The following is a 26,379-nucleotide window of genomic DNA, read 5'->3' as shown; positions in this document are numbered from 1 at the left end:
TAGTTGCATATCTTGAAGCTACTCAATCTTGAGGTTGGGGGAAAATAAGGGAAGGGAAAGGAAGGAAGGCTATTCCCTTTTATTGCCCTTGCTTCTGTTGATATTATAGTACTTAATTGGTTTTTTTTATTTACATAGAGTTTAGATCTCAATAGTACAGCATCATGAACGGAATAATTGTTATTGTGTAAGTATCACCATAGCAATGGTCCTTTACAAGACGACCAGTGTATGTCCCGAAAGGTTTACACCCTTTAGACCGTACAGGTGAATGGACAGTTCAACACAATAGCATGTAAGCAACCATCCTTTCAGCAAGGCCATCCAAAGCAGGAGCTCTTTGATGATTTTCCCAGGGCAGCTGGGCCACAAAGTGACTTTTAAGATTCTACAACAAAACGATCTGGTAGGTGGACAAAGTTTACAAGCTGTTTCTCCCTGATAATGTAATTTTTATATCCATCCCGTGCTTGACATAGGGAAATGCTTAAAATGTCTATTTACTTGGCATGGCATTGGGCACAATGGTATGATAAAAGTCACGGTGTGACAGTGGGTGTGTGTTAGCTTTCCTGAAGTATTTGTACTTTTTGCTTTCTTAAAATACATACGCTGGATTCTTAAGGATATGGAACCCTTTGTAAAATATGATCTTCTGTCTCCCACGTCTTGGAACCGTTGACCTTTGATTGTTGGTGTGATTTGAGAATAATAACTGACAGAGGTTTTGTTTTGCTTTTGTATGGCTTAATTTCCTGGTCAGGTGGCTTCAGAGAAAAGGTGGCATATAAATTGGTTGCAAAGAATGACAACGATGAATAAAACAGTAATAGCGATCTATAATAGGAATGGAGAAACCCTGAAGATATCCAAACAAATTTATGTATTTATTTACTGTATTTTTCGGGTATAAGACACACCGGAGTATTATTATTATTATTATTATTTATTGGATTTGTATGCCGCCCCTCTCCGTAGACTCGGGGCGGCTAACAACAGTACTGTAGTACAAACCAGCATGTAAATCCAATACTAAAACAGTTAAAAAACCCTTATTTGTAAAACCAAGCATAAATACAAACAAACATACCATGCATAAATTGTAAAGGCCTAGGGGGAAAGAATATCTCAGTTCCTCCACTGCTGACGGCAGAAGTGGGTTTTAAGGAGCTTACAAAAGGCGAGGAGGGTGGGGGCAATTCTAATCTCCAGGGGGGGAGTTGGTTCCAGAGGGCCGGGGCCGCCACAGAGAAGGCTCTTCCCATGGGGCCCGCCAAACGTCATTGTTTTGTTGACAGGAGCCGGAGAAGGCCCACTCTGTGGGACCTAACCGGTCGCTGGGATTCGTGTGGCAGAAGGCGGTCTCGTTGATTCCCTGGTCTGGTGCCATGAAGGGTTTTATAGGTGATGACCAACACTTTGAATTGTGACCGGAAATTGATCGGCAACCAATGCAGACTGCGGAGTGTTGGTGTTACATGGGCATTTTTGGGAAAGCCCATGATTGCTCTCGCAGTATAAGACCAACCTTAGTTTTTTTGGAGGAAAATAAGGAAAATATATTTATCTGGCTAGCATCTTAGTCTGGTCAGCTTCAGCTCATTATTTTGTCCCCTGGTTAGGCCTTTAAAAAAACCTTATTCATAGACAGTAACAATGAAAGAGCTTGCAAGCTAGTAAGAGCTGGGAACCTTGTTAGCACCTGGTTAGGGCTGGAAAGAAACATTTGGAGCAAGTTAGAGCAATGAGAAAAAACCCTATGAAGACTCAGGGCTTGGAAAACATTCTTCACAAAGAGTAACAATGAAAGAGCTTGCAAGTGGGTAAGAGCTGGGAGTTAGCAACTGCTTAGGGATGGAAATAAACATTTGGAGCATGTTAGAGAAATGAAAAGGACCCTGCAAAGACTTAGGGCTTGGAAAACATTCTTTGCAAAGAGTAACAATGAAAGAAGGCTGGGGAAAGCAGTCGGGTTTCAGGCCCGGTTACAGCACGGAAACTGCTTTGGTCGCGTTGATGGATGATCTCTGGCGGGCCCAGGACAGGGGTTTATCCTCTGTCCTGGTGCTTCTTGACCTCTCAGCGGCTTTCGATACCATCGACCATGGTATCCTTCTGCACCGGCTGGAGGGGTTGGGGGTGGGAGGCACTGTTCTTCAGTGGTTCTCATCCTACGTCTCTGGTCGGTCGCAGTCGGTGTTAGTGGGGGGTCAGAGGTCGACTCCGAGGTCTCTCCCTTGTGGGGTTGCCTCAGGGGTCAGTCCTCTCCCCCCTGCTATTCAATATCTACATGAAACCGCTGGGTGAGATCATCCAAGGGCATGGGGTGAGGTATCATCAGTATGCTGATGATACCCAGCTTTACATCTCCACCCCATGTCCGGTCAACGAAGCAGTGGAAGTGATGTGCCGGTGTCTGGAGGCTGTTGGGGCCTGGATGGGTGTCAACAGACTCAAACTCAACCCGGATAAGACGGAGTGGCTGTGGGTTTTGCCTCCCAAGGACAATTCCATCTGTCCTTCCATTACCCTGGGGGGGGAATTATTGACCCCCTCGGAGAGGGTCCGCAACTTGGGCGTCCTCCTCGATCCACAGCTCACATTAGAGAACCATCTTTCAGCTGTGGCGAGGGGGGCATTTGCCCAGGTTCGCCTGGTGCACCAGTTGCGACCCTATCTGGACCGGGACTCACTGCTCACAGTCACTCATGCCCTCATCACCTTGAGGTTCGACTACTGTAATGCTCTCTACATGGGGCTACCTTTGAAAACTGTTTGGAAACTTCAGATCGTGCAGAATGCAGCTGCGAGAGCAGTCAACGGCCTACCTAGGTATGCCCATGTTTCACCAACACTCCGCAGTCTGCATTGGTTGCCGATCAACTTCCGGTCACAATTCAAAGTGTTGGTTATGACCTTTAAAGCCCTTCATGGCACTGGACCAGAATATCTCCGAGACCGCCTGCTGCCGCACGAATCCCAGCGACCAATTAGGTCCCACAGAGTGGGCCTTCTCCGGGTCCTGTCAACTAAACAATGTCAGTTGGCGGGCCCCAGGGGAAGAGCCTTCTCTGTGGCGGCCCCGACCCTCTGGAACCAACTCCCCCCAGAGATTAGAACTGCCCCTACTCTCCTTGCCTTTCGTAAGCTCCTTAAGACCCACCTGTGTCGTCAGGCATGGGGGAACTGAGACATCTCCCCCAGGCATATACAATTTATGAATGGTATGTGTGTATGTATGTGTGTTTAGAAAAATGGGGTTTTTTAAATGTTTTTAGTAGAAATTTAGATTTGTTATAAATTGTTTTTCACTTTGTTGTGAGCCGCCCCGAGTCTGCGGAGAGGGGCGGCATACAAATATAAATAAATAAATAAATAAATAAATAAATAAATAAATAGATAGATAGATAGATAGATAAATAAATAAATAAATTTAAAAAAAGCTCTGAAAAAAGCTACGTTCAGAGTATAAGACGCACCTCAATTTTCAGCCTCTTTTAGGGAGGAAAAAGGTGCCTCTTATACTCTGAAAAATAAGGTATTCATTCATTCATTCATTCATTTATTTTATTTATTTATTTATTGGAGTTTTGTACTGCCCCTCTCCGAGGACGATATATGTAGCTTAGGGGTGAACTATGAAGACCTTGATGTTCACTGGACTTGGTTATTTGCTTGCGGATGTTTCAGTGCCAATGGATGTGGGGTTTGCTCTCCTGTTTACACACAGTAGCTTGTTGTGCCATTGTGGGTGCAAATGTGGGTTTTTTTCCCTTAGTGGTTCCATGACTATTTTCTGCTTGATTGTTTGCTTGGCGTTAATTCCCATTTATCTGGATGTTCTTTGCTGGAGAAGATGCGTTCTGATCTTTTTGTTTCTTTCTTAGCTTTGAACGGTGCGTAAATGTGGCTTACCTCTATGTATCGTAAACTACTCAAGACTCACTTATACCGCCAGGAATGGGGGAGTTGAGACACCTTTCCCCCAGGCTTTTTTATACTTTATTTTATGTTTGGTATGAATGTGCTGTTTGGTTTTTTTAAATAATGGTAGGGTTTTATATGTTTTTAAATACAGTATTAGATTTGTTCCACTACTATATTGTTTTTATTACTGTTGTGTGCCGCCCCGAGTCTTCGGAGAGGGGCAGCATACAAATCTAATTAATAATAATAATAATAATAATAATAATAATAATAATAATAATAATAATAATCTATCGATAATTGATTTGTCTAAATGCCAAACTTCCAGCGATTCCTGGAATAGTCCGAATCATCAACTTCTGCCTCTCTACCTATTTTCAGTTTGATGGGCAAAATATACCAGCATTTTTTAAATGGAAAGTTTTATGTGGTTCAGCCTTGAATGATATGTATGCTTGTGATTTTTTTAATGTGATGATGTTTTAAAATGTATTTTATATCCTGTTGTGAGCCGCCCAGAGTCCTTCAGGAGTTGGGTGGAATAGAAATACAATAAATCAATAAAATAAATAGAAACATAGAAACATAGAAGATTGATGGCAGAAAAAGACCTCATGGTCCATCTAGTCTGCCCTTATACTATTTCCTCTATTTTATCTTAGGATGGATATATGTTTATCCCAGGCATGTTTAAATTCAGTTCCTGTGCATTTACCAACCAGGTCTGCTGGAAGTTTGTTCCAAGGATCTACTATTCTTTCAGTAAAATAATATTTTCTCACGTTGCTTCTGATCTTTCCCCAAACTAACCTCAGATTGTGTCCCCTTGTTCTTGTGTTCACTTTCCTATTAAAAACACTTCTCTCCTGAACCTTATTTAACCCTTTTGTTTCGATCATGTCCTCCCTTTCCCTTCTGTCCTCCAGACTATACAGATTGAGTTCATGAAGTCTTTCCTGATACGTTTTATGCTTAAGACCTTCCACCATTCTTGTAGCCTGTAAATAAAATTGTAATTGACGATTTAGGTTCCTCCTCATGTATAGGTGAGCCAGCTTTGGGTATGTGGCTTGGATTTGTCTGCAGCAAATTCTAAATGTGCTTCCTTCCCCCTTTCCTTTTTGCTAACAAGTTAAATACTTGTACCTGCCTGTTTGTAATACTATCTGTTTTTCTTGGCTTAATTAACTGTCTGATGAGTGAAAGCTATGCAGGAAAATGCAGGAGGAAGAAATAAAGGATTATTTTGCTTGTTGTCTTCTTTCCCTCTGAACTGCATTGTTAGCTAATCTTTCAGGCAATCAAGCTTAACCATGAGAACCTAAAAATGACATTTATGCCTACATGGCATTGGACTAGATTACCTCCGGAACCGCCTGCTACCGCACAAATCCCAGCAACCGATAAGGTCCCACAGAATTGGCCTTGTCCGGGTCCTGTCGACTAAACAATGTCGTTTGGCGGGCCCCAGGAGAAGAGCCTTCTCTGTGGCGGCCCCGGCCCTCTGGAACCAACTCCCCCCGGAGATTAGAATTGCCCCCACCCTCCTTGTCTTTCGTAAACTACTCAAGATTCATTTATACCGCCAGGCATGGGGGAGTTGAGATATTCCTTCCCCCTAGGCCATTACAAGTTATGCATGGTATGTTTGTGTGTATGTATGGTTTTATAATAAGGGTTTTTAGTTGTTTTATTATTGGATTGTCACATGCTGTTTTTATCATTGTTGTTAGCCGCACCGAGTCTGCGGAGAGGGGCGGCATACAAATCCAATAAATAAATAAATAAAATAAAATAAATTTATGACGATGTGTCGAGTCAATTTTTATTTGATTTTATCGAAGAGCCTCGGTGGTGCAGTACTGCAAGCTACTTCTGTTGATCACCGGCTATCAGCAGTTTGGCAGATCGAATCTCAGTGGGCTCAAGGTTGACTCAGCCTTCCATTCTTCCAAGGTGGGTCAAATGAGGACCCAGATCATTGGGGGAAATAGGCTGTAAACAACTTAGAGAGGGCTGTAAAGCCCTGTGAAGCAGTATATAAGTCTAAATGCTAAATTTTTGACTCCTACCAGTCACATAGAGTCTCGGTGGTGCAGTACTGCAAGCTACTTCTGCTGATCACCAGCTGCCAGCATTTTGGCAGATCGAATCTCAGTAGGCTGAAAGTTGATTCAGCCATCCATTCTTCCGAGGTCGGTAAAAGTTTTAGTTTCCACCCATTGCTTCTTGACCTACCCTCAGGTGCTTTGGAGAATAGCTTGACACCCTCATCTTTGTGACATCCCTTGATATATTGGAACGCTGCTATCATGTCACCCCTGCTCATGATTTAACACATATCTTTTATGTACACTAAGAGTTTGCACACCAAAGACAAATTCCTTGTGTGTCCAATCACACTTGGCCAATAAAGAATTCTATTATTGATGCATATTTTTACAGGTAGACGTTGACAGGTAGACCAGTTGCTTAGCACCTCTCTGAAATTCCAACTTACCTGGGGGGTTCCTATTACCCAGATTGAAAGTTCCAACAGTCAACACCCCCCCCAACTCCTCGCAGGCCTGGGACCACTCTTTGAGCACTCAGCAACCTGATCGCATTTACAACAATTTGCAGCATCTTTGCAGTCATATTTTATGATGGTTTTGTCGATACCTTGCCTATAGCAAACTGTTGCTTCATTTCAAAACATGCCTTACATGGCATCGGGCCAGAATACCCTTGGAACCGTCTTCTACCGCATGAATCCCAGCAGCCGATGAGGTCCCACAGAGTTGGCCTTCTCCGGATCCCGTTGACTAAATAATGTCGTCTGGCGGGCCCCAGGGGAAGAGCCTTCTCTGTGGTGACCCCGGCCCTCTGGAATCAACTCCCCCCGGAGATCAGAACCGCCCCCACCCTCCTTGCCTTTCATAAGTTACTCAAAGCCCACTTTTGTCGCCAGGCATGGTGTAACTGAGCTACCCCTAGGCTATTATAGTTTTATGTATGGTATGACTGAGCTGTATGGTTTTAATGTTATGGGTTTTAGATGTTGTTGGACTTGTTATATTGTAAGCCGCTCTGAGTCCTCGGAGAGGGGTGGCATACAAATCTATTTAATAATAATAATAATAATAATAATAATAATAATAATAACAACAACAACAACAACAACAACAACAACAACAACAACCTGGGTGGAGAACTGTAGGAAAAATTAGTATCAGTTTGCCTACAGTTAGAAACATAGAAATATAGAAGATTGACGGCAGGAAAAGATTTGTGATTTATGATTTGTGATTTGTGATTTGTGATTTGTGATTTGTGATTTGTGATTTGTGATTTGTGATTTGTGATTTGTGATTTGTGATTTGTGATTTGTGATTTGTGATTTGTGATTTGTGATTTGTGATTTGTGATTTATGATTTATGATTTATGATTTATGATTTATGATTTATGATTTATGATTTATGATTTATGATTTATGATTTATGATTTATGATTTATGATTTATGATTTATGATTTATGATTTATGATTTATGATTTATGATTTATGATTTATGATTTATGATTTATGATTTATGATTATGACCATTGAGTTCCTCATGATCCATCTAGTCTGCCCTTATACTATTTCCTGTATTTTATCTTAGGATGGATATAATACAGAAAATAGTATAAGGGCAGACTAGATGGATCATGATGGATCAGTTGCATCCCACATGGCTTTGTTAATAAATTGGCACTTGGAAGAAAGCCAATGTTTGGACTCTGATTTATTTCTTGGATGGGACACTGACATTAGGAAATTTTACAAACAACAGCTGTTTTATTATGTGTATTGCTTTTGACAATTGCATTGCTCTTAATTTGACTCCCGGCTCCCGCTTTGGCAGTCCATAAGAACTAGAAACTTGGGCTGTAGTAGTGAAAAAGCTAAATAGTTCAGATAACTGACTTTTGTGTCCTGCCAAAAATGAGGCATGTTTACATCGTTTGCATAACTGGGTCTGTTCTGCCCTGTTGGGTCTTATTCTTTTAGCCTTGGGAGTGATAATTCCCAGGCTACTCAGGTTTCTGAGGTCCTCCTTTACAAACATTTTTCCAGGCGTTTGCTCCAAAGTAGTGAATCGATTTTAAAAACTTAAGAGTATAATATAGCATTTTCTATAATTTCTATAATTACATGGAAGCAACATCTTTTGAATAACCTTTATGCATTTCATCTTTATGGCTTATTTGTTTTCTGTTCCCCCCACCCTCCTCTTTGCCTTCCTTTGGCTGGATTCTCTCTATCGCTACTTGTCTGGAAACATAGAAACATAGAAGATTGACAGCAGAAAAAGACTCATGATCCATCTAGTCTGCCCTTATACTATTTTCTGTATTTTATCTTAGGATGGATAGATGTTTATCCCAGGCATGTTTAAATTCAGTTACTGTGGATTTATCTACCACGTCTGCTGGAAGTTTGTTCCAAGGATCTACTACTCTTTCAGTAAAATAATATTTTCTCATGTTGCTTTTGATCTTTCCCCCAACTAACTTCAGATTGTGTCCCCTTGTTCTTGTGTTCACTTTCCTATTAAAAACACTTCCCTCCTGAACCTTATTTAACCCTTTAACATATTTAAATGTTTCAATCATGTCCCCCCTTTTCCTTCTGTCCTCCAGACTATACAGATTGAGTTCATGAAGTCTTTCCTGATACGTTTTATGCTTAAGACCTTCCACCATTCGTGTAGCCCGTCTTTGGACCCGTTCAATTTTGTCAATATCTTTTTGTAGGTGAGGTCTCCAGAACTGAACACAGTCTTCCAAATGTGGTCTCACCAGCGCTCTATATAAGGGGATCACAATCTCCCTCTTCCTGCTTGTTATAACTCTAGTTTTGCAGCCATGTATGTATGTATGTATGTATGTATGTATGTATGTGTGTGTATGTGTGTATGTATGTGTGTATTTATTTATTTATTTGTTTGTTTGTTTATGCTGAAAGGGACCCTGCAGGTCATCAAGTCCAACCCCCTGCTCAAGCGGGAAACCCTACACCTCCCCAGCCAGAGGGGCACAGTAACATTTTAAGGTTTTGTATTGAATCAATAAAGTTCAGCATAATAACAGATTAGGCAAGTAGCTCAATTTTCTTTCATTGCTATAAAAGTTCAGTTCTAGATAATGATGAAAATGATTAAAGCGTTTATGGGTGAAAACATACTATTTAATTATTTCCTATTTTAAAAGTAATTAAGGATCATACTAAGATATCAGAGAGTGTTAAGTGTTCAATAAATAGTGCATAAACTTATTAACACCCCCCCTTCGTTTCCCCCTCCTCCCCTGCCCGGTGGGGGCAGAAACCCATCGCTGTTTACAGCCTTCCTTAAAGCAGTGTTTCCCAACCTTGGCAACTTGAAGGTATTTGGACTTCAACTCCCAGAATTCCCCAGCCAGCAAAAGCTGGCTGGGGAATTCTGGGAGTTGAAGTCCAAATATCTTCAGGTTGCCAAGGTTGGGAAACACTGCCTTAAAGCAACATCCTGGCCAGGAGGAAAAAATGCCATGGTCAGATTGGAAGGCAGCTGATCAGTTCACATTCCAAACGCATCCTTGAAGCTTATAGGTCATCTGAATGCATCCTAGCAAACCAGACAGGCCTGGTTAGTTTGTATACAAACCTCCCAGGCAGATGGCCAGCTCCTGTGATGCTGCTAGCGGCTTATTCCATCCATCGAGGACGATTGCACAGCCAGGATTAAACTAGCCAGTGACGCCGTTCCTATGCTTGTGCCGAACTGGCGGGCCAGTTTCTTTTAATACGTTTGCTGATGTGAAAAAGAGATAAGGAGAGGGATGAGCCCGTTTAAGCCCGTGGGAAGGAAGGCTCGTGCATTTTATAATCCTAATCTGCCCTTTGGTGTGGGAAGGACTCAGGAGTTTTTCCAAAGAATGCTGTTGCAGTGTCCCCGTCATCACACCCAACTTGTGTTAACCCACCTGATTTTCCTCTGGCCAGGCTGCAAAACTTTATCAACTCTAGAAAGCTTGAAAGTGAACTGTTTTTGCATTCACCGATTCTTGAGTCTCAACTGCCTGTTACCGCTGAAATCCGGTGTTGCTTAAGCAGCTTTTTACCCAGTCTTAATTCTTCTAATCCATTTGACAATCCTTGTGGAAAAACAAATAAACAACCTCCAAGAAACGAAGGCATGTGATGATTGCTTTCTCAGCCAGAGTAATCAGGCTGAAAGATAAGGACTTGTGCCCATCACAAAGCCAGGGTCAAGGGCGAATAAGGATCCGAATCCAGATCTCCCCTCATCCCTGCTCAACCCTTCTAGGACTGGTATCTTCTATTTCTTTGGACTTCAATTTTTTTTAAAAAATTATTTATTTATTTATTTATTCATTCATTCATTCATTTATTTATTTAGTCCAATATATAATGAGGGTTTTAGTGGGTATATATTTATATATACATAGTAAAATACATGATGAAGGTTATAGAGGAGATACTCATAGTAAAATATATCTAAGACATAATAGAAAAGAAGGTATAGTAATAGAACATATCAATGAAAGAATAGAAGAAGAGATATAGGAATAGAAGAAAGGTATAGGAGATATAGGAGAGCAATAGGACAGGGGACGGAAGGCACTCTAGTGCACTTGTACTCGCCCCTTACTGACCTCTTAGGAATCTGGATAGGTCAACTGTAGGTAATCTAAGGGTAAAGTGTTGAGGGTTTGGGGATGACACTATGGAGTCCGGTAATGAGTTCCACACTTCGACAACTCGGTTACTGAAGTCATATTTTTTACAGTCAAGTTTGGAGCGGTTAATATTAAGTTTAAATCTGTTGTGTGCTCTTGTGTTGTTGTGGTTGAAGCTGAAGTAGTCGCCGACAGGCAGGACGTTGCAGCATATGATCTTGCGGGGAATACTTAGATCATGTTTAAGGCGTCTTAGTTCTAGGATTTCTAGGCCCAGGATTGAAAGTCTAGTCTCGTAGGGTATTCTGTTTCGAGTGGAGGAGTGAAGGGCTCTTCTTGTGAAGTATCTTTGGACATTTTCAAGGGTGTTGATGTCTGAGATGCGATATGGGTTCCAAACAGATGAGCTGTATTCGAGGATGGGTCTGGCAAAAGTTTTGTAAGCTCTGGTAAGTAGTGTGAGATTGCCAGAGCAGGAGCTACGTAGGATTAGGTTTACAACTCTTGAAGCCTTCTTGGCTATGTTGTTGCAGTGGGCTTTGGCACTTAAATATTTTGTTATTAGTATATGAGTGGAATTCCCAGAATTCCCCAGCCAACCTGGCCTTTGATGAGAATTCTGGGGGTTGAAGTCCACACATCTGGGAGGCACCAGGGTTGGGAAAGGTAGGTTACCTTATCCCTGGAAAATGAGTATGCACATTTGCACAATGACTAAATAAGCATTGTAACTGCGATGGAATGTACAAGAGGTGGGCAAATTATTCTGGATGGGGAATGTATCAGATTCTCCTTGGAGCAAACTCTGTTGGGATCATAGCCAACAAGGGCCAGGCTAACAAATTGCAAGAAGGTTAAATGACATAATTTTTTTTTTTTTGCATTTTAGATTTCAAAATGCCAAGCCAGGAGTCTCTCAAGAGCTACCAGGATGAGACTCAAACAGGACAAGGTAAGTATATATGGGGATTTTTAGAATCACAGGTGAGAACATTTTTAGGGGTGGGTGGGAAATACAGATTTTTGAACCAAAAATGTATATAACAGAAGCAATCTTTTTTCCAGGTTAAATCTTGTTCTTCAGCTTTAGTTTAATCTCCAGTTTATGTAATCGAAAGGAGTGGGGAGGATGGAGGATACTTTAGACTGAAGCTTGAAAAACTAGATTTTGTTTGGAGATATGCTTTTATCAGCCTTGGTATTTCCTCCCTGGACCTGAGATTGGCAGAGTTTGTTGGCAAACTTTTCTCCACTGTGATCAATAACAAGGAATCCTTTGTGGCATGTTTTGTTTTATACGAGTCACTCATCCATCCAAGATCCCAAAGTGCTTGATAGCTCACTGAAAGGTGTGTGTACATATGTTCCTCACATAAGCTCCCATTTATAGAGCGCTGGTGAGACCACATTTGGAATACTATGTTCAGTTCTGGAGACCTCACCTACAAAAAGATATTGATAAAATTGAATGGGTCCAAAGACGGGCTACAAGAATGGTGGAAGGTCTTAAGCATAAAACTTATCAAGATCCTATTGGGATTCCCCACCTCCGTTTGAGCCTCCCGACCGGCCGACAGCTCCGCGGCTCTTCTGACAAGGTGACAGCTGGGTGGCGGGGCTTCTCGGCGGCCTCACGAACCCGAATGCCGAACCCAAACTTTTGCCGAACCTCCGGGTTCGGTGTTTGGGACAACGGCGAGAAGCCCCCCGGCTGTTTCAAAAGACGACAGCTGGACAGTGGGGCTTCTCGGTGGCCTCCCGAACCCGAACCGAACTTTTGCCAAACTTCCGAGTTCGGCATTTAGAAGAACGCTGAGACGCGCCTGGCTGTTTCAAAAGGTGACAGCCGGGCGGTGGCGCCCAGCGGAGCGCTGTTTTTGCGATTTTTTTTTGCTTGCACGCATTAATTGATTTTACATTGTTTCCTATGGGAAACATTGTTTCGTCTTATGAACTTTTCGCCTTACGAACCTCCTCCCGGAGCCAATTAAGTTCATAAGATGAGGTATTACTGTATTTCCTAAGCTGTTTCTTCAGTGTTTCCTGTCCTGAGACAGTTTGTGCTTAGCAGCTTGTGGTTGGCAGTTTGTGGTTACGTTTTCTGTACCTTATGCAGACATTATTAAACTTTAAGTGTAAAAGGTTATGGTTGGGCAGAAGGAAAAGCAAGTAGGATGCTTGGCTGCATAGCTAGAGGTATAACAAGCAGGAAGAGGGAGATTGTGATCCCCTTATATAGAGCGCTGGTGAGACCACATTTGGAGTACTGTGTTCAGTTCTGGAGACCTCACCTACAAAAAGGTATTGACAAAATTGAACGGGTCCAGAGACGGGCTACAAGAATGGTGGAAGGTCTTAAGCATAAGACGTATCAGGAAAAACTTCATGAACTCAATCTGTATAGTCTGGAAGACAGAAGGGAAAGGGGGGGACATGATTGAAACATTTAAATATGTCAAAGGGTTAAATAAGGTTCAGGAGGGAAGTGTTTTTAATAGGAAAGTGAACACAAGAACAAGGGGGCACAATCTGAGGTTAGTTGTGGGAACGTGAGAAAATATTATTTTACTGAAAGAGTAGTAGATGTTTGGAACAAACTTCCAGCAGACGTGGTTAATAAATCCACAGTAACTGAATTTAAACATGCCTGGGATAAACATATATCCATCCTAAGATAAAATATAGGAAATAGTATAAGGGCAGACTAGATGGACCATGAGGTCTTTTTCTGCCGTCAATCTTCTATGTTTTTATGTTTCTACATAGTTTATCATGGCTGAACCTTGGTTCATTGTACATAAGCATTTTACTCTCTCAGTTATGCTTGCCTGAAGAGGGTGAGTAGGATAGGAAAGACTAAGCAAGAGTAAATGAGATATTACAGTGAATGGAGAATCTTCATTTATGCAAAGCCAATGGTGATTTTGCTGGGGGCAGATCCTTGCTTATCAGGACCACAGAGGGCACAAAATGTTTGAGGCCTCCTGAACTCTCAGCATACACACGTGGAGGATTGGGATGATGTTGAGATCCCAAATACAGTAGTACCTCTAGATCCGAGTTTAATTCGTTCCAGAATGGAGCTCGTATGTCGATCAGCTCGTATCTGGAACAAATGGCTTTAGACTTTGTTTTTCCCCCCGTGGAGATAACCAGAAGCAAGGATTCTTGCGCCACCTAGTGGAAACTCAGCTCGTATCCCGAATTTGAGCTCGGGTCTGGAACAGAAATTTCGCTCCCATCGTGGCTCGTATCTTGGAATACTCGCATGTGGAGCAACTCGTATCTAGAGGTACTATTCTATTAGATTAGATTAGATTACTAGAGTTGGAAGGGCGGGGGCGGGGGGGGGTATGGTATGAATGAATGTACCGATAGTAGTGTGAATGATATGTCTGGCCCACCTGACGCCCGGGAGACAGGAGAGGGAGGGGCACCGATCTCTGGGGTGACAGGGGGTCGGAATATCCCTGTGTTGCTGGGGAGAGGCAGATATGGCGGGGGCCACAGAGTTAGCCGTTCCAGGGGAACGAGGGACCGTTGCTTAATAACGGTCCCCTGTTCTGGCTCTGTGAGCCCAATCTTGGGTACTGGTGATGAGTGTAACTCTGGCCCTGGGCTCAGGTTGCTGCTATTGAATGCCAGGTCGGTGGTTAATAAAGCTCTCCTCATCCGGGATTTGATCCTGGATGAGGAGGCCGACCTGGCATGTATTACTGAAACCTGGCTGGGCCCGGAGGGAGGTGTTCCTCTCTCTGAAATTTGCCCAGCCGGGTTTCAGATATGGCATCAACCGCGACCCCAGGGGAGGGGGGGAGGAGTGGCTATTGTAGCCAGGGAGAGCCTTTGCCTGCGTGGACTCATTGCTCCGGAAATAGCGGGTTGCGAGTCTCTCTTGATGAAGTTGGACTTAGGAGTTCAGGTGGGCTTATTTCTCACGTACCTGCCTCCCAGCTGCGTGTCAAGAGCCCTGCCTGTGCTACTCGAGGAGGTAGCCGGGTTGGCGGTAGAGTTCCCCAGACTTATTGTCTTGGGGGACTTCAATCTGCCGTCACTCGGCGAAACCTCTGGGTTGGCACAGGAGTTCATGGCCACCATGACAGCCGTGGACCTGACTCAAGTAGTTCAGGGTCCGACTCATGAGGGGGGGCACGCACCTGACATGGTATTCCTTTCCGAGCAATTGAGTAATGGTCTGAGACTAAGGGGCTTAGAAGTGTTGCCTTTGTCATGGTCAGACCATTTTCTACTACGGCTTGACTTCCTGGCTCCAATCCTCCCCCGCAGGGAGGCGGAACCAATGAAGATGTTCCGCCCCAGGCGCCTGATGGACCCAGAGGGCTTTCAGACGGCGCTTGGGGTTATTCCAGAGGCACTCGTCCACAGTTCGGCGGAGTCTCTCGCGGAGGCCTGGAACAGGGCTGCAGCGGGGGCTCTTGACCGGATTGCGCCTTTGCGACCTCTCCATGGCGCTAGACCCCGTAGAGCCCCATGGTTCAACGAGGAGCTCCGGGAGTTGAAACGCCAAAAGAGACGTCTAGAGAAGCGATGGAGGAAGAGTAGGTCTGAATCCGATCGAACACTTGTAAGAGCTTTTATTAAGACTTACAAAGTGGCGCTCAAGGCGGCAAGATGCGCGTACCATGCCGCCTTGATTGCATCAGCGGAATCCCGCCCGGCCGCTCTGTTTAGGGTGACCCGCTCCCTTCTCAACCAGGGGGGAGTTGGGGAGCCCTTGCAGAGTAGTGCCGAGGATTTTAACACGTTTTTCGCTGATAAAGTCGCTCGGATCCGGGCCGATCTCGACTCCAATTGTGTAACAGAGTCGACTGACAACGAGTCAGTCGAGGTGACTGGGGCACGTACTTGTCCACCTGTCTGGGAAGAGTTTGATCTGGTGACACCTGATGAAGTGGACAAGGCCATCGGAGCTGTGAGTTCCGCCACCTGTTTACTGGATCCGTGTCCCTCCTGGTTGGTTTCGGCCAGCAGGGAGGTGACACGGAGCTGGGCCCAGGAGATTACCAACGCTTCCTTGGGGAGGGGAGTTTTTCCATCACTCTATAAAGAAGCGCTTGTGCGCCCCCTCCTCAAGAAGCCCTCTCTGGACCCAGCCGTACTTAACAACTATCGTCCAGTCTCCAACCTTCCCTTTATGGGGAAGGTTGTTGAGAAGGTGGTGGCACTCCAGCTCCAGCGGTCCTTGGAAGAAGCCGATTATCTAGGTCCCCAGCAGTCGGGCTTCAGGGCCGGTTACAGCACGGAAACCGCTTTGGTCGCGTTGATGGATGATCTCTGGCGGGCCCGGGACAGGGGTTTATCCTCTGTCCTGGTGCTCCTTGACCTCTCAGCGGCTTTCGATACCATCGACCATGGTATCCTTCTGCGCCGGCTGGAGGGGTTGGGAGTGGGAGGCACTGTTCTTCAGTGGTTCTCCTCTTACCTCTCTGGCCGGTCGCAGTCGGTGTTAGTGGGGGGCCAGAGGTCGACTCCTAGGTTTCTCCCTTGTGGGGTGCCTCAGGGGTCGGTCCTCTCCCCCCTGCTATTCAACATCTACATGAAACCGCTGGGCGAGATCATCCAAGGACATGGGGTGAGGTATCATCAATATGCGGATGATACCCAGCTTTACATCTCCACCCCATGCCCAGTCAACGAAGCGGTGGAAGTGATGTGCCGGTGCCTGGAGGATGTTGGGGCCTGGATGGGTGTCAACAGACTCAAGCTCAACCCGGATAAGACGGAGTGGCTGTGGGTTTTGCCTCCCAAGGACAATCCCATCTGTCCGTCCATCACCCTGGGGGGGGAATTATTGACCCCCTCAGAGAGGGTCCGCAACTTGGGCGTCCTCCTCGATCCACAGCTCACTTTAGAACAACATCTTTCAGCTGTGGCGAGGGGGGCGTTTGCCCAGGTTCGCCTGGTGCACCAGTTGCGGCCCTATCTGGACCGGGACTCATTGCTCACAGTCACTCACGCCCTCATCACCTCGAGGTTCGACTACTGTAATGCTCTCTACATGGGGCTACCTTTGAAAAGTGTTCGGAAACTTCAGATCGTGCAAAATGCAGCTGCGAGAGCAGTCATGGGCCTACCTAGGTATGCCCATGTTTCACCATCACTCCGCAGTCTGCATTGGTTGCCGATCAATTTCCGGTCACAATTCAAAGTGTTGGTTATGACCTTTAAAGCCCTTCATGGCATCGGACCAGATTATCTCCGAGACCGCCTCCTGCCGCACGAATCCCAGCGACCGATCAGGTCCCACAGAGTGGGCCTTCTCCGGGTCCCGTCAACTAAACAATGTCGGTTGGCGGGCCCCAGGGGAAGAGCCTTCTCTGTGGCGGCCCCGGCCCTCTGGAACCAACTCCCCCCGGAGATTAGAACTGCCCCTACTCTCCCTGCCTTCCGTAAACTCCTTAAAACCCACCTTTGCCGTCAGGCATGGGGGAACTAAAACATCTCCCCCTGGGCACGTTTACTTTATGCATGGTATGTCTGTATGTGTGACTGTTAGCAAATGGGGTTTTTTAAATATTTAAATATTTTACATCTGTTTGATTGCTTATGATTTGTTTTTTACATGTTGTGAGCCGCCCCGAGTCTTCGGAGAGGGGCGGCATACAAATCTAAGTAATAAATAAATAATAAATAATAATAAAGGGACCTTGTAGGTCATCTAGTCCAACCCCTGCTCAAGCAGGAGTCCCTACACCATTTTGGAAAAATGGCCATCCAATCTCCTCTTGAAAGTCTCAATTGTTGGAGCTCTCACAGCCTCCAGTGGCAAGCTGTTCCACTGGCTAATCGCTTTCACTGTCAAAAAGTTTCTCCTTATTTCTCCTTATCTCTCCTTGGTCAGTTTCCTAGTCCGGCCTTCTAGTGCCTTGGAAAGCAGTCTGCCCCCCCCCTGTGTGGCAGCCCCTCAAATATTGGAACACTGCTATTAGAGATCTTGTGATCCCTGAACTTCCCACTGAGTGAAAAAGTCATCAACAGACACATAGACGTAAACAATTTATACATACTTTTCAATCAGCCAAACAGAAAGCAAAAAGAGCAAAATACTTCCTCAAAAAAAAAAAAAAGATCTGCTAAGACACATTCTACCAAGTCCTGCCTGTCGGCGACTACTTCAGCTTCAACCACAACAACACAAGAGCACACAACAGATTTAAACTTAATATTAACCGCTCCAAACTTGACTGTAAAAAATATGACTTCAGTAACCGAGTTGTCGAAGCGTGGAACTCATTACCGGACTCCATAGTGTCATCCCCAAACCCTCAACACTTTACCCTTAGATTATCTACAGTTGACCTATCCAGATTCCTAAGAGGTCAGTAAGGGGCGAGTACAAGTGCCCTAGAGTGCCTTCCGTCCCCTGTGCTATTGCTCTCCTATATCTCCTATGCCTTTCTTCTATTCCTATATCTCTTCTTCTATTCTTTCATTGATATGTTCTACTACTATATCTTTTCTATACTTTCATAGATATATTTTACTATGAGTATCTCCTCTATAACCTTCATCATGTATTTTACTATGTGTATATACAGTGATCCCTTGATTTTCGCGGGGGTTGCGTTCCCAGACTGCCCGCGAAAGTCGAATTTCCGCAAAGTAGAGATGCGGAAGTAAAAACATCATTATTGGCTATGGACAGCCAAAAACTACCCCCGCACACCCTTTTCCAAGGCCGCGCAAGGAGCCGGGCTTGAAGTTGGGGGCGGAGAGCGACAAAAGTGCAGAGGTCGGCAAAGATTGTTTGAATGTTGGCCGCCCCCGCCCCTCCAGCGCCTCCGGCCCCCTCGCTGCTACCCCCGCCCGCCCCATCCACCCCTCTCACTGGATTTCTTGGGACATGGGTCCTCCTGCAGCAGCGCTGGCGGCTACGGCTTCTCATCCTCCTCATTTGGCCTCTAGCCACTCTGAGCGCTTTGAGAATGCCCGCCCTGCCCCTCTCGCAGTCCCTTAGCTGAGAGCACTTTCATCCCAGCTGTCAGTGAGGGGGCTGCAGCAGAGGCGGTGCAGGCGTTCTCACAGAGAGAGAGCAATAGACAGAGCAAGATAGAAAGGAGAGAGGGAGAGAGGGAGAAAGAGAGAGAGAGAGGGCAAGAGGGGGGAGAGTGGAAGGTAGAGAGAGAGAGAGAGAGAGAAATGATAGAAAAAAGGGGAGGAAAAAAGAGAAATGAGAAAATGATTGAAGCAGAGAATGACAGGAAAGAGAGAGAAAGAGAGAGAGAAGTGACTCTTGGTGATGACGTATGACGTCATCGGGTGGGAAAAACCATGGTATAGGGAAAAAAACCACGGAGTATTTTTTAATTAATATTTGTTGAAAAACTGTGGTATAGTCGTTTCGCGAAGTTTGAACCTGCGAAAATCGAGGGATCACTGTACATACATACATACATACATACATACATACACACACACACACACACACACACACACACACATATATATATATAAACCCACTAAGACCCTCATTGTGTATTGGACAAAATAAATAAATAAATAATAAAAAAAAGTATAATGGAGAGCAAACCCAACTCTCTACCAATACTGATAATGTTGCCTAGTTTGGTAATTAAACATTTGCAAAAACAAAAAACCCCAACCAAGCTCAGAGAGCACTGAGAGGACACCTCATTTCAGCCCTGAACTACAAATATCCTTTTCCACTCGGGAAGACTCTGTGTGATGATCACTTAGCACAGGGGTCTCCCACCTTGGCGGCTTTAAGACTTGTGGACTTCAACTCCCAGAGTTCCAGGAACTCTGGAAATTGAAATCCACAAGTCTTAAGGTTGCCAAGGTTGGAGACCCCTGAGTTAGCATCCTTTCTCAGCATCCTTTCAGTGAGATCCTCATTGTTACAAGGGATTCTTCACCTTTTGAAGACCCCCCCCCTGCCCCCTCTCCAAGGCACCTTTGAGATTCTGGGGAACCTCTGCACAGTGAAGGACTGCAATTTTTTTTACTACCACACTGTGGGCGTGGCTTATTTTGTGGGTGTGGCTTGCCGGCTATGTGACCAGGTGGGAGTGGCTTAAAGGTCATGTGACTGGCTTAAAGGTGGCCAACTTGACGTTACTCACGTCAAGGGTTTGGGTTAGGGTGCCTGGCCTCTCCTCGCCTCAAAAAGATACAATATCCCTGTCTATTTACTATTACTGAACATCCAAAATATACTATTTAATTCTATGTATATATGCCATATATGTACATACATATTACACACAAGCACACAAAAATACACATTAACTACTATATAAACTGTATGTGTATGTACAGCTCTTCTAAAATTAGGAACCGGGGTGGCGCAGCAGGTAGAGTGCTGTACTGCAGGCCACTGAAGCTGACTGTAGATCTGAAGGTCAGCAGTTCAAATCTCATCACTGGCTCAAGGTTGACTCAGCCTTCCATCCTTCCGAGGTGGGTAAAATGAGGACCAGGATTGTGGGGGTAATAGTCTAGCTCTGTTAAAAAGTGCTATTGCTAACGTGTTGTAAGCTGCCCTGAGTCTAAGGAGAAGGGTGGCATAAAAATCGAATAAATAAATAAATAGATAGATAGATAGATGGATGGATGGATGGATGGATGGACGGACGGACGGACGGACGGACGGACAAACAAACAAACAAACAAACAAACAAACAAATAAATAATACACATTCAACCTCATTTACTGTGAGAGGGGAAACATACCCAGAGCCCAGAAGGGAAAAAAAGAAAAAAAATTCAAAATTTTTCTCCCGGTTCTGCCAACCTGAGCTGACCAATATTCTTCTACCAATTCTGCCTACCTGACCAATATTTTTTAAAATAAACTTTATTGATTTTCATAAAAATTTAACAAACAAACAAACATTTAACATGGAAATGGAGTTGCAATTCCCCCTCTTGTCATAGAAGTCAAATTTCTTTACAGAAAAAAGAATACATTGTTAATACCTTAAGTTCACATATTAATTTAAATGAAAAGAAGAAATTTTATTCAACTTTATACTTAAAAAAACCTTCATCTATAAACCAGATAAAAAGAAAAGGTAAGTCATTGCGATATATCAACAATTTTCACATAAATTTTGCATTTAGTTTTTCTTTTCGTTTATCCATATACAGTGATCCCCCGCTCGTTGCGAGGGTTCCGTTCCAGGACCCCCCGCAACGAGCGGGTTTTCGCGAAGTAGCGCTGCGGAAGTAAAAACACCATCTGCGCATGTGCAGATGGTGTTTTTACTCCCGCAGCGCTAGCGAGGAGCCGAAGATTGGGGGTGGCGCGGCTGTTTTAAAATGTCGCCGCCGGCATGGGGGGCTTCCTAGCAGCCCCCCAAACCCGGGTTGGGGGTCCGGGGGGTGCTGGCAAGCCCCCCATGCCGGCGGCGACATTTTAAAACAGCCGCACCGCGCTGGCTGTCGGCGCTTTCGAGCTGAGTCCCGGAGCGAATTCGCTCCGGGACTCAGCTCAAAAGCGCCGACAGCCAGCGCCAGCGAACGGCTTCTCCGCGCTGGCTGTCGCCGCTTTCGAGCTGAGTCCCGGAGCGAATTCGCTCCGGGACTCAGCTCAAAAGCGCCGACAGCCAGCGCCAGCGAATGGCTTCTCCGCGCTGGCTGTTGCCGCTTTCGAGCTGAGTCCCGGAGCGAATTCGCTCCGGGACTCAGCTCAAAAGCGCCGACAGCCAGCGCCAGCGAACGGCTTCTCCACGCTGGCTGTCGGCGCTTTTGAGCTGAGTCCCGGAGCGAATTCGCTCCGGGACTCAGCTCAAAAGCGCCGACAGACAGCGCCAGCGAACGGCTTCTCCGCGCTGGCTGTCGTCGCTTTCGAGCTGAGTCCGGAGCGAATTCGCTCCGGGACTCAGCTCAAAAGCGCCGACAGACAGCGCCAGCGAACGGCTTCTCCGCGCTGGCTGTCGCCGCTTTCGAGCTGAGTCCCGGAGCGAATTCGCTCCGGGACTCAGCTCGAAAGCGGCGAGAATGAACGGCGTGGGCGGGCGAAGGGCGGGCGGCAGCGAGGAGTTTGCGTGGGCGGTGGGGAAACTCCTTGCTGATGCCCGCTGCTCGCCCTCCCGCCAGCAAGAGGGGGAAGACCCAGGGAAGCTGCCCAGCAGCTGATCTGCCGGGCCCCATCTACGCATGCGTGCCCATAGAAAAAAAGGGCACACATGCGCAGATGGTGTTTTGACTTCCGGGTTGAAAAATCGCAAATTACCCTGTTCGCAATGGTCGGGGACGCAATAACCGGGGGATCACTGTATACACCTTATTCCAAATCACATAAAATTCTGATTCCTCTTGGTTATTTAACTGACGGCTGACCAATATTTTTCTACCGGTTCTGCCTACCTGACCAATATTTTTCTCCCGGTTCCACGTAGCTGACCATACCTGTAGGAGCCCATCCCTGCCTCTGCAGATCCCTCCTCAGAATAGTAGTTTTCAATGCATAACTAAACATCTACTGACACAAATTGTATTGCGAAGGCAATTGATTATACTCGGACTTGGTGATGAGGATATGAACAACTTGTGTAGATATTTAAGTTTGAAGTACAAATGGTGCTGACCATTGGCAAGGACATGCTTTTGAGAGGAAAAGATAGTCATCAGGGTGAAAACCAGTGTTTCCTGTCCTTTTCTTCCAGATTTTACCTGGGTGGTTAAAGCTAACAACCGGGCTTATCATGCACAAATTCGAAAGAAGCATCTCTGGTGTTTGAAGAAGAGAAAATATGCAGTAAGTCTTATTAGAGGCCATGGGTGGGAGACAGGGAGGAATTAAAATGTTAGGGGTTTCAAATCCTCTTTATATTCTGCTTTTGTGTTTGTGTGTGTTTGTGTTTTAAGTTTAGTGAGCCTCCCAGAAGCTAACTAGTCTCTTCCCTTCTCTTTTCCAGTTCCTCTCTCCTCTCCTCTCCTCTCTTATCGTCTCCTCTTTTATCGTCTCCTCTCCTCTCTTATCATCTCCTCTCCTCTTTTATCGTCTCCTCTCCTCTTTTATCGTCTCCTCTCCTCTCTTATCGTCTCGTCTCCTCTCCTCTCTTATCATCTCCTCTCCTCTCTTATCATCTCCTCTCCTCTTTTATCGTCTCCTCTCCTCTTTTATCGTCTCCTCTCCTCTTTTATCGTCTCCTCTCCTCTCTTATCGTCTCCTCTCCTCTTTTATCGTCTCGTCTCGTCTCCTCTCTTATCATCTCCTCTCCTCTCCTCTTTTATCGTCTCCTCTCCTCTCTTATTGTCTCCTCTCCTCTTTTATCGTCTCCTCTCCTCTTTTATCGTCTCCTCTCCTCTTTTATCGTCTCCTCTCCTCTCTTATCGTCTCGTCTCCTCTCCTCTCTTATCATCTCCTCTCCTCTCTTATCGTCTCCTCTCCTCTCTTATTGTCTCCTCTCCTCTTTTATCGTCTCCTCTCCTCTCTTATCGTCTCCTCTCCTCTCTTATCGTCTCCTCTCCTCTTTTATCGTCTCGTCTCGTCTCCTCTCTTATCATCTCCTCTCCTCTCCTCTTTTATCGTCTCCTCTCCTCTCTTATCGTCTCGTCTCCTCTCCTCTCTTATCATCTCCTCTCCTCTCTTATCATCTCCTCTCCTCTTTTATCGTCTCCTCTCCTCTTTTATCGTCTCCTCTCCTCTTTTATCGTCTCCTCTCCTCTCTTATCGTCTCCTCTCCTCTTTTATCGTCTCGTCTCGTCTCCTCTCTTATCATCTCCTCTCCTCTCCTCTTTTATCGTCTCCTCTCCTCTCTTATTGTCTCCTCTCCTCTTTTATCGTCTCCTCTCCTCTTTTATCGTCTCCTCTCCTCTTTTATCGTCTCCTCTCCTCTCTTATCGTCTCGTCTCGTCTCCTCTCTTATCATCTCCTCTCCTCTCTTATCGTCTCCTCTCCTCTCTTATTGTCTCCTCTCCTCTTTTATCGTCTCCTCTCCTCTCTTATCGTCTCCTCTCCTCTCTTATCATCTCCTCTCCTCTCTTATCGTCTCCTCTCCTCCCTCCCCTCTCCTCCCTCCCCTCTCCTCCCTCCCCTCTCCTCTCCCCTTCTCCCTTCTCCCTTCCCCCTTCCCCCTTTCCTTCCCCTCTCCCTTCCCCTTCCTTCCATTCTCCCTCCCTCGCTTCTTCTCTTTTCACATTTCTAAACCCTTTTCCTGTTTGGAAAAAAAAATGGCAAAAATGTCACCAATCTCTTGGTCTTGCCAAGAATACCTACCTAGATAATATAATTATATTATATTCCATTCTTCACACTTGATTTCACAAAGTGGATTTTGATTTATGAAAGTTTATATAATAAATTAGTTAGCTCAAGTTTCATGTGGATTTTTACTGGCTTATCGTTCACAGGTCAATGCCATTAAGACGGCCAAGTACAACTTTTTCACGTTTCTCCCTCTCAACTTGTTTGAACAATTTCACCGGATGGCTAACGTATACTTCTTGTTCATGATTCTTTTGCAGGTAAGAGGAACCTTTAGCCTATTCTCAATTAGCAACAAAATTAGGACCTTTCTACTTTAAAAAAAATAGAGATACTGTATGTACATAACCTGTTCTGAGGCACCAAAAGCTGTCAGTGCTCTAAAGAAATTGTAGTCCCAGTCCAGACAGACAGACAGAGTGATAGAGTTAGAGATAGATAGAGACAGAGAAAGAGACAGGTAGATAGAGATAGAGGAAGAGATAGAGATAGAGAAAAAAATGGAGATAGAGATAGACATACACTGCTCAAAAAAATAAAGGGAACACTCAAAGAAAACATCCTAGATCTGAATGAATGAAATAATTCTCATTGAATACTTTGTTCTCTACAAAGTTGGATGCGCTGACAACAAAATGAAATTGATTGTCGATCAGTGTTGCTTCCTAGGTGGACAGTTTGATTTCGCAGAAGTTTGATTTACTTGGAGTTATATTGTGTTGTTTAAGTGTTGCCTTTATTATTATTTTTTTTGAGCAGTATAGATAGAGATAGAGAAAAGCCTCACCTTTCAATCTTGAAATGGTGAAGAAATTCTCGGGCGGCACTGACTCTGTCGATTTTGTGTGCTTCAGTAAGCATCTTGGGCATCCATCATAGCAGCTTTCATGCCCTTAGCATTCAGGTAGCGTATTAGAATAGAATAGAATTTTATTGGCCAAGTGTGATTGGACACACAAGGAATTTGTCTTGGTGCATATGCTCTCAGCGTACATAAAATAAAATATACATTTGTCAAGAATCATGCGGTACGACACTTAATGATTGTCATAGGGGTCAAATAATCAATGAAGAAGCAATATTAATAAAAATCTTAGGATATAAGCAACAAGTTACAGTCATACAGTCAACATGGGAGGAAATGGGTGATAGGAATGATGAGAAAAACTAGTAGAATAGATGTGCAGATTTAGTAGAAAGTCTGACAGTGTTGAGGGAATTATTTGTTTAGTAGAGTGATGGCATTTGGAAAAAAACTGTTCTTGTGTCTAGTTGTCTTGGTGTGCAGTGCTCTGTAGCGACGTTTTGAGGGTAGGAGTTGAAACAATTTGTGTCCAGGATGTGAGGGGTCAGTAAATATTTTCCCCGCCCTCTTTTTGACTCGTGCAGTATACAGGCCCTCAATGGAAGGCAGGTTGGCAGCAATTGCTTTTTCTGCAGTTCTGATTCTCCTCTGAAGTCTGTGTCAGTCCTGCTGGGTTGCAGCACCAAACCAGACAGTTGTAGAGGTGCAGATGACAGACTCAATGGTTCCTCTGAAGAACTGTATCAGCAGCTCCTTGGGCGGTTTGAGCTTCCTGAGCTGGCGCAGAAAGAACATTCTTTGTTGTGCTTTTTCAACATGGGAGGAAATGGGTGATAGGAATGATGAGAAAAACTAGTAGAATAGAAGTGCAGATTTAGTAAAAAGTCTGACAGTGTTGAGGGAATTACAGCATGAATTACACACTTGGAGGGAAATGGAATGAGGATGCCCATCTCTAACCTTCACCACAATGCCAGTCGATGATCTACTGACCACTGGCACTGCTCATTCTCTTCCGCTGGCTTCTTGCTAGACGAGAGTAATACCAACGTATTATTTTATTTTTTATTTACTTATTTTGTCCAATACACAATGAGGGTTTTAGTGGGTATATATCTATATACGCATAGTAAAATACATGATGAAGGTTATAGAGGAGATACTCATAGTAAAATATATCTAAGAAATAATAGAAAAGAAGGTATAGGAATAGAACATATCAATGAAAGAATAGAAGAAGAGATATAGGAATAGAAGAAAGGTATAGGAGATACCTCGAGGTTCGACTACTGTAATGCTCTCTACATGGGGCTACCTTTGAAAAGTGTTCGGAAACTTCAGATCGTGCAGAATGCAGCTGCGAGAGCAGTCATGGGCTTACCTAGGTATGCCCATGTTTCGCCATCACTCCGCAGTCTGCATTGGTTGCCGATCAATTTCCGGTCACAATTCAAAGTGTTGGTTATGACCTTTAAAGCCCTTTATGGCACTGGACCAGAATATCTCCGAGACAGCCTGCTGCCGCACGAATCCCAGCGACCGATTAGGTCCCACAGAGTGGGCCTTCTCCGGGTCCCGTCAACTAAAGAGCCTTCTCTGTGGCGGCCCCGACCCTCTGGAACCAACTCCCCCCCAGAGATTAGAACTGCCCCTACTCTCCTTGCCTTTCATAAGCTCCTTAAGACCCACCTTTGTCGTCAGGCATGGGGGAACTGAGACATCTCCCCGGGCATATACAATTTATGAAT

At 44.8% G+C, this 26,379-nt stretch overlaps 1 protein-coding gene across 1 annotated transcript in view; it reads left to right on the top strand.

Moving 5' to 3' along the window:
- Positions 1-263: 263 nt before the first annotated feature.
- Positions 264-26,379, top strand: part of ATP8B3 (ATPase phospholipid transporting 8B3) — an 87,397-nt gene continuing 61,281 nt past the window's right edge. Inside the window, exons 1-4 of the mRNA XM_070732626.1 lie at positions 264-406; positions 11,521-11,583; positions 22,283-22,374; positions 23,973-24,086. Of these exons, the coding sequence (XP_070588727.1) occupies positions 11,529-11,583; positions 22,283-22,374; positions 23,973-24,086 (261 nt within the window). The 5' untranslated portion in view covers positions 264-406; positions 11,521-11,528. The remainder of the gene's footprint in view (positions 407-11,520; positions 11,584-22,282; positions 22,375-23,972; positions 24,087-26,379) is intronic.

Source organism: Erythrolamprus reginae, chromosome 1 (genome assembly GCF_031021105.1).
Source record: "Erythrolamprus reginae isolate rEryReg1 chromosome 1, rEryReg1.hap1, whole genome shotgun sequence".
NCBI lineage: Eukaryota > Metazoa > Chordata > Lepidosauria > Squamata > Dipsadidae > Erythrolamprus > Erythrolamprus reginae.
Note: the sequence above shows the minus strand (reverse complement) of the source record. Positions and strands in the feature narration are given on the sequence as shown.